Below are 8,986 nucleotides of genomic sequence, written 5' to 3'. Positions count from 1 at the left end.
TATTTTTTTTTATTTGATATAAATTTAATAAAAAAATAGTAAGAATAAATTCAATAAAATTTAAAAAAATTATTATATCATCATACTCACATATAATTTTTAAGAAATTTTTCTATAAGGGGTAGGGTTTTTTATGAGGGGTAGGTCTTCCATAAGGGTTTTTTGGGTGGCTGAAAAGTTGCAATATGTCATAGATCATTTGAAAACCAATAAAAAGTTTATAATTCAACATATGCATACCATTAAAACATCTCAAGCTTTCAATAATATTTTTTTGTTTATTTTATTATAAGGGATGGTTTTTAAGGGTTGCAACTTTGTAATGAGTCGTAAGCTTTCTAATGAATAACAAAAGAAATGCAATACATTGTGAATGCACCAAAAGAATATTTTAAACTGTTAAAAACTTTTTTTTTTATTTCTTTAGCCATGGAAGGATAGTTTTTAAAGATTTTTAAGGGTTGAAAAGTAATTAAATTTCATAAATTATATTAAAAAACATGAAAGGAACTTTATCCAACATATTTGAACATGAATTGAATCTTTAAAATACGTAAATCTGCGATTTTCGCATTTTTTTCGTACAAGGGTAGTTTTCACCCCCAAATAGAAAAAAGCACACATCTAGACAATATAACTTTTGAAGTGGGGGGTCAGTTGAGCTTGTATGCAAATTTTCAGGAAAATCCATGCTATCCGAAAAAATTGGGAGCTTTTACTTTATTTTCGCCTTCAGTGACTGGACTACTACCATTTTTATCCATATTAGCGAAATAATTGAGTACATTTCAATATTGTGCATTTGATAATTTTACTCATTTGTGATAATATTTGAACTGAAACTAAATGTTTTTCATACATATATAGGTATTAAATAAATTCTCCAGATATACTCGTATTTGGTACACTTGTACCTAATTCGGAGCAAATATCCTCATTATTGAGTAACCCCAACCCATTATATGGTTGTCGTGCGTTGTCTTTGTCTATTCCCATAGTATATTATTTCGAATTATAATTCATACAAAGTGTGAAGTTTGTAGTGAATAAAATTACTACTACGAAATTTTACAAGACTGGCGCGTATAAGGAAGGAGCATCAGCTTCTTGTACCAGAGCGAATTACATAAACAAAAAGGAGTAGGCCAGCAAAAGCACTAGTTCTCATTGCGTCAGTCTAGCCGTTGTTTTCAGGAACCCAAGTACAAACATGTGGTTGTTTTATTTTAATTTAATTAAAAAATAAAAAAGAAACTCTAAATCCAGAATCTCACAAACAGAGCCCGAAGTTTTCATAGAATCACCTGCAGAATTTGGCCAGTGAAATATTGCATCATCTCATGTTCTAATTTTTGATGTAACTATTTAAAATTTGCTTTAATGCTAGTGAGTTACACAACTGAAATATTTCTGTAGAATTAAACCCAGTCCGGACCAGTTTCATCGGATTAAGATACAATTAGCAAATTTTATCACAAAATCTTTGATTGACGGACGAAACGGGGAAGTGAAAATGTCGCCTCTCAACTATCATTATGTAACTATACAAATTACAAATCCGAATAAAGTCGGCTATATCGTGATACACCTATTGACAATAAATCCGCAATCTCGTTCTAATCTTCACGGGCTTAAATAATTCCGTCGAAAAATCGTTGTGAAACTCAAAAATCGCCTTTGTGAGCAACAATATTGTATAACAGCATCTCCCATCGGGAAATACATCGGTTATTAATCGTGACTGCATCGATGTCATTTAATTGAATCCGTCGTCATAGTCATTTCCCACAAAAATGGCGCCGGCCCGGCACAATGCTTTCTCTGTTATTCGAAATTTACGCAATCCCTCCGTTGCGAGTTATCGTCGTTGCATTTCCTCGCGTCTCCGTTAGATTTGGTCTGTGTTATCTCTCGTGATGCCTTTGACCACAGAGTCATCGGTCTGTTTGGCGGTGGATGAAAGGTTATGTTTCCTGATACGCAATCAAGCGATGGCATTTTTTACAGTCATTACATAATTCATTTGACTGAAGTACAGGGCTTGCTGGAAAATGGATATATATATATATAATCAAATTCCCTTTTACCCTTAGGTGTCGGGATTACAAATAATTTCATATACTTAATTTCCAAACTATTTATATACAAATTTTCTCCATTGCTTTTTGTCTCTTGCTATTAGCTTTGCTTCTTGCCATGACTTGCCTCTATTTTCTAATGCTTTTTCTGCTGCGCTGTCCCACGTTTCCCTTGGTCTTCCTCTCCTTCTTTTAGCTTGTATTTTGGCTTCCCATATCCTTTTAACTTGTCTGCTATTATTCATTCGTTGTAAGTGCCCCCACCAGCTGAGCTGTCGCTGTTCTATGAATTCTAATACCGATTGTACTCCTAAATCTTTTCTTATTTGCTCACTTCTCATTCTATCCATTTTCGTTACTCCTCTCACTCTCCTCAGATACTTCATTTCTGTTGCTTGAATTTTACTCTTATTTTGTCTCGTTAATATCCATGTCTCACACCCGTATGTTAAAATTGGTTTGTAAACTGCTTGATACACATTCATTTTAGTTTTTGTAGATATTTCCCTCTTGTTAATGAAGCTTTTATTTATACTATGGTATACTTTCATTGTATTTTCTATTCTTTTTTCTATTTCTTTGTCTTGTTTTCCTGATCCTTCTATCAATACCCCTAGATAATCAAAATATTGTACTTGTTCCAGCCTCACTCCATCTATCTGTATATTTATTTTCTGTTGTTCTTCTGTTATTGCCATTGTTTTTGTTTTCTTGACATTTATTTTCATTCCATTTTCTCCTAATACTTCTTTCCACATATCTATATTTTTCTGTAACTCTTTCTCACTTGCAGCCATAATTACAACATCATCTGCATATGCACATTCTGAAATATTTACTGCTTGCAAGTTTCTGTATCCTACAAATAGAGTTTTTGTTCTTTCATTACATTTCTTAATGATGTGATCCATAAACACCGTAAATAGCGTAGGGCTCATTCCTCCACCCTGTCTTAGTCCTTCCTTTGTTTTAAATATTGCCGATTTCATATTTTTATAAATAACTATATTTGTTGTATTTCTATATAAACTCTGTATTACTTTATTCAGTTTGTTATTTACTCCTTTCTTCTCTAATATGTCCCACACCTTTGCTCTCGGTACTTTGTCAAAAGCTTTTTCTAAGTCTATAAAAGCCATATAGGCATTTCCTCTCTTCAATCTTGTCTTATTTATAATTTGCTGAATAGTAAATATATGATCCTGCGTACTTCTACCTTTTCTAAAACCACTTTGGGACTCTGTCATTGTCATTTCTATTATATTCTTCACTCTTGTATTTAAAATTTGCTCATATAATTTCATTCCAGTACTCAACAGCATTATTCCTCTATAATTATTACAATCTTTCTGATCTCCTTTCTTAAATATAGGCAATATCAATCCCATTTCCCAGTCTGTTGGTATCGTTTCTTCATTCCAAGTTTTATTTAGTATTTCCAATAATATTTCCATGCCATTTCCTCCCATATTTTTAAGCATTTCTGATGTTATTTTGTCTTGACCTGGCGCCTTTCCATTCTTTAGTTTTCTTAAAGCTTGAGTCATTTCTTCCATGGTTATTACTTCGTTTTCTCTCGCATTTATTTCGTTCATGTTTGTTTCTTCTTGTCTATCACTCATCTCTTCTCCCTCTAGTAGTTCTTGAAAATATTCTTTCCATCTTTGCATTATTTCCACTTCGTCTGTCAAAATCTGTCCGTGAGCACTTTTTACTGCAGTAGTTTCTATCTTTTTCCCTTTTCTCATAGTTTTTAGTACTTTATAAAATAATTTTTGATTACTTTTATAATTTTCTTCCATTTTTGTTCCGAATTCCGACCATGCTTTCTCTTTAGCTGCAGCTACATTGCTTTTAACAATATTTCTTTGCCTTTTATATTCTTCCAGGCTTTCTTCAGTTTTCTTTGTTAAGTAAACTTTCCATTTTTTCTTTTTACTTTGAACTTGTTGTTTTATTTCTTGGAAAATGGATGAGTATTAAATAGCTCCGTTAAGGTTTTTCTACCTCAAGAAAGAGAGCTATTTTAAGTTGTCATTAGCAGCCTCCTCAAATTAAAACAAACTGGAAAATCAGGGAATTTGATCAGGGATAGAAATTTTATCAATTTCAATAAAGACAGAATTAACAAAAAAAATCATGTATCTATCCTTTTTTTTCTCGTTAATATCAAGAAAATAATTATTAAAAAAAATAGAATACATTCTTATAAGATAGCTCAAAATTGATAATATCAATTTTAGAACAGAGTAAGCTGGCTAAATCTAGAATTCACTCTTGCGTTGTTATTTAGTTATTCTTAAATATGGAAGACCCATCATTTCTCATCTACTATCACAGTCCAAATTATCAAGAGAAGTAAATATCCATACTCCTCTTGTGTGGTCAATATTAATAAAATATAATGTTGACAAATTCGCAGTAAAAACTATGCCCTTATACAATGAGGCTATACAATAGAAAAATTTGAAGGTAATTGCAAATAATTTGCGAATTAATAATTATAATATGCATACCTGATACAATTTTATGCTTCGACAGTTTTGAAACGTTTGAAAATACTGAAATCGTGCTTCTGTTTTTGCGTACGTTGCATTTTCTGTTGCCGTTGCATGAATAATCAAGTATTGTTGGTATTAATTTAAATTTAAAACTGATATACCTATCACTTAAACACGTTTTAGACACGCCAATGACTTTGTCAAGATTAACACATTCGCATTGAGCAAATCTAAGCATACCTAGACTGATAAAAAATATTAATTATTTATTTCTTCGTTATGTAATCGTAACCGATTTCATTATAATTATAACATTGTATTGTAACGACTTCAACAAACAATATCAGATAATAATGGACTTAGTCGTGGCATAAATAGCAATTTCCATGGCTATTTTTTAACTTAATTATAGGAATATTGCTTATTATTATATTATATTAAGGCAGTTGAATAGATATTTTTTACTAACGATTACAAAAAAAGTCGTTTTGAAAACAAATTCGTCTCTGAAAATTGGGTGTCTTTTACAATAGATTTTTTTATGCATTACTCGATAACGTTTCTATACAGAGTGTTAACGAGGAAGGCCTCAATATAATGGCAAAGTAACGAAAACTTTGAATAGTTTCCATTTAATTTTGAGTTGTAAGAATTAGGTGGCATACGAAATGTCAAATTGAAACAAATCATGCATTTACATTTGTCTAGGATCTGTTTTTAATAATTCATAGCAATTTAAGGTGACAGTTGACGAATAGCATGAAATTTGTGTCAATTGAAATTGGATTTGAAGTAATATCACAGTGGGAACAAATTTTACTTAACTATCTCGATTTTTCAAAAAAATCATTTTCCGTGAAAAAGACCTGCATGTACTTTTTTTGGTTTATCATATTTATTTTGACTATCTTACATAACGTTCTATGGTTGTAGATTATCAAAATATCAGTATTCTAAAATGGCCAACATTTTTTTGTACATTGCTCAAAATTGGTGATCTCACTGGTATAACCATTCTGATCAATTTAAAAGCTTATACTTTCAGCTACAAAACAAATACATTATTCTTGCTATAGCAATTCGTAAAGATACAACCTTTAGAAAGATAAAATATGAGTGAAACTATTTTTTGCGACCAGAAATGTATCTTTATTTTTAGGCCAAATAGGAACCTATTCAAATTTGATATATTATTACTGGACTCTTCTGAAGCATCTGTCACTGTCAACCATAAATTTTTGTGTGCTATGTTTCGAGAGTACGATATTGACTTTATTATCATCTAATCTTACTTTCTCAATAAATTTTCATGACCGCCTCATGGTCCTCTGCTCTCTATTATTGCCTCTTGGCATATTTGAATAAATGTAACTTGTGTGATATAAAGTTAATATTTAACTTTCCTTTAAATGGAATTGATCAGGCAAACATTATTATTAATACAATACTAAATAATATTTTTAGGTTACTCTTTGAACATAACCTTAATTTGGACTAAATACAGTACCTAAATCTAGTCTTGTGATTTGTTGTAATAAAGAATAGTGTTCATAAAAAATGGGATACATTAGATATCTTTATCAATGAAATTTTGATATGTTGATCCTGAGAAATACCTTGGATGACAGTTCACAATAACATAAAATTTACAGTTCTGTAAATTAATAAAAATGTATACAAAAAGTTATGTATGTTGATTAATGTTGTCCTCTTTCATGGTCTTGGAAGAAGTTCATGTGAAATTAATTATTTAAATTGTTTAAATATGTAAAATCGCAGAATTCTTCATTTGGGGAATTTTATACTTTCCTTGCTGCTATCACATCAGAACTATAAACTATTTTTTTACTAAGATTATTCGTTCATTATTAAAATTTTTGACAAATTAATAGGTAAGTTTAACATTCCTTGATATCACGCGTATCTGTTTCATAGATCTTTAGTTTAGAGCGAAAATAGTTTAGATTACATTTTTTTTTATGTTTCTGTAAAATAGGTAACTGCACTTCTTCATTTAGTTATTATAGCTGTGTTGTCTAGACTTCCCATTTCCTATGTTGCATTGATTCTAGTTTGTATTGCTTTACTAAAAATTTAACAACAAAGTCAAAACTTAACGCTATACTGCTTCGTTTGTAAAAATACTTTATTAAGATTTTGTACAAACAAATTTTTGTGCGAATACTCATCACAACCGGAGCTTTAAGGTTTCGTACCAACAGTGTCATCGCCGCCTAGGATCCATATTCAAAATTATCATTAATCAAAATCCTCACAAATAAAAATCCCCCATTATCTACGATCTACGCGTGTCACTAACATTTTCGCGTCCTGACAGACTCCACCACTTCGGGCGCCCTCGCGAGACAGTAAATAATAATTGCGACGATAATCCCCACGTCTACAGTTATTTGATGAATTTAAAAATCGCAGAGCTGCCCGTTCGATCTGATAGTGGGACTAGAGAGCACGGATCATTTAGTCCGCTAAAATTATCGCGACCATCGGCCGGTAACGCGTATTGGGTTACTCGAGGCGTTCAGCTCCGTTCGAGTTAATCACTCGAGGAAGTGCAGGATTTATCTCTGGGTACAAGTCCGTGGCGCCTGTCGGTTGCACCGCCGTCCAACTCGAAGAGTAAACAGCTAAGTTTACCTACGCTGCGTTCCAAAAATCGCCACAAAAACAATATTTATAATTTGTGTATTACTTTTTCTGAATACTATGATTTTTCGATTACTTACTATCGTTCTTAGTGAATCCTTTTTTTAAATAATATTAGTAATAATAACTTTTATATAAAAAAAATTCGTGATGTTTATTCCGATTTTTGTTTTTGGTTCTAAGACCAGTCCATAGTGGTCTCAGTGATTATTCTGCAGAAGCTTTCCCGCGACTGATGCCGCTAGAGATCTCGCCACCGGTCTTATAGCGTCAGTATTATTGCGCGCGCATCTAGTACTGCGCAGTACAGTGGTGGGAGTTGAGTGGGAGGTCTCGCTGTGGAGTAGGGGCAGAGGGCGCGGCCTCTCGTGTGTCTTTGGTACCGTCCGACGCGTGAATAAGATCCCGCTGCGCGCGACTCCCTGTCTGCACAATGGGATAGTGGGTGTGGTTCCAAATGTGATATCGGCACTGGTGATACCGCAAGCGAATCCAACATCTTCAAAATGTCATTCTTTTTTAATTACAGTTTGTAAAATTATGGAAAAATTAATAGCATTTGAGCAATAACGGTTCGCCAGCCTCATCATTCAAACAAATTAAATTAAGCCTAACAGTGTCTGTACTAGTGGTAAATAACTTAAAATTATGTTTATAAGCAAAACATATTCAATTAACGAAATTTTTGTTGATTTGATTCTATTCTGACGAAAAATGTAGAGAATACAAACTGTAGATGCGAAATTGATTCTGCTAGTATGTAGACATATAAAATATACATAAACTTGAATTGACATTTGTTAAAGGGCTTATTTGGCTGTTCATAAAACCTAACATCTGAAAACATTTAATTACCAAATCCATTAATGTGAGAGTTAAATACTAATTCTCATCTAAAATTACACCCAGATCCTTTATATTATTTCTGAAACTTCCTTTATGTGCTTATTATTGTTAATATATTTGAAATTTAAAGGCGAAAGATTTCGTGTGAATGATATTTGCATACATGTATCGATAGCAATAAAAAGGCTGTTGTCTTTACAATAATTTGCGAAAAGTGATAAATCATTTAGCAAAATGAAAAAATCGCATAAAAATTAGACTGATGTAAATACTTTCAAGTCATCTACATATAAGAGATGGGCAGCCACTTTTTTTTTAATTTAATAGGAATAGTAGTAGGTCCTCTACCACGTAGACAATAATATTTTTACATGAAGTGTTCAATTTTAAAATAAATTTCTTCTTAAATGCGATTTTTTTTATTTTCATTAGAATATGAAGCAACTTTAGTAGATCTTATCAAACTATTTTCTTGTTTGAATTAATTAAGATTTCAGTGTACTATGACATACTTCGGGCAATTAAAACTGAGATTTTCAAAATTCGAAATTACTTAATAGTAACTTATCATCGGAAAATTGCCGTTCAAGAAGTCTGTATTGACATGCAAGACACAAGTCTGAACATCTATGATGATAATGTATTTTTCACGAAATAAAAATGTTAAAGCTCTTAATTTCATTATTTACCATCTGTTCTTTTTCATTTTTATTAGCCTCAATGAAAGCCTGATCTATCAAACTGTATTGCGATGTAGAAACTATTTTCTCAAAAACGGTGAGTTTTATCGAAAACAGATAAAAGACCGTATAATATTTTTTATAGTATTTTTAATCCTCTTTATTCAAATTCAGTGAATTGTTCAATAATTATATACCAAGAAATAAAGGTGAAAAA

General features: G+C 31.7%; 1 protein-coding gene across 1 annotated transcript; it reads right to left on the bottom strand.

The window, feature by feature from the left end:
• Positions 1 to 2,134: 2,134 nt before the first annotated feature.
• LOC111691687 lies at positions 2,135 to 2,875 on the bottom strand. Its single transcript, XM_023454900.1, has one exon. It carries the CDS (start codon positions 2,873 to 2,875, stop codon positions 2,135 to 2,137), a length of 741 nt encoding a protein of 246 aa, XP_023310668.1.
• Between the last annotated feature and the right edge of the window lie 6,111 nt (positions 2,876 to 8,986).

Source organism: Anoplophora glabripennis, unplaced genomic scaffold, assembly GCF_000390285.2.
Source record: "Anoplophora glabripennis isolate ALB-LARVAE unplaced genomic scaffold, Agla_2.0 scaffold385, whole genome shotgun sequence".
Taxonomy (NCBI): Eukaryota; Metazoa; Arthropoda; class Insecta; order Coleoptera; family Cerambycidae; genus Anoplophora; species Anoplophora glabripennis.
The sequence above is the reverse complement of the archived record's forward strand: the minus strand, read 5'-3'. Positions and strand labels throughout refer to the sequence as shown.

Excerpts from the sequence above, each read along its gene's own strand:
- LOC111691687 (XM_023454900.1), bottom strand. The coding sequence starts at position 2,875 with ATGGCTGCAAGTGAGAAAGAGTTACAGAAAAATATAGATATGTGGAAA.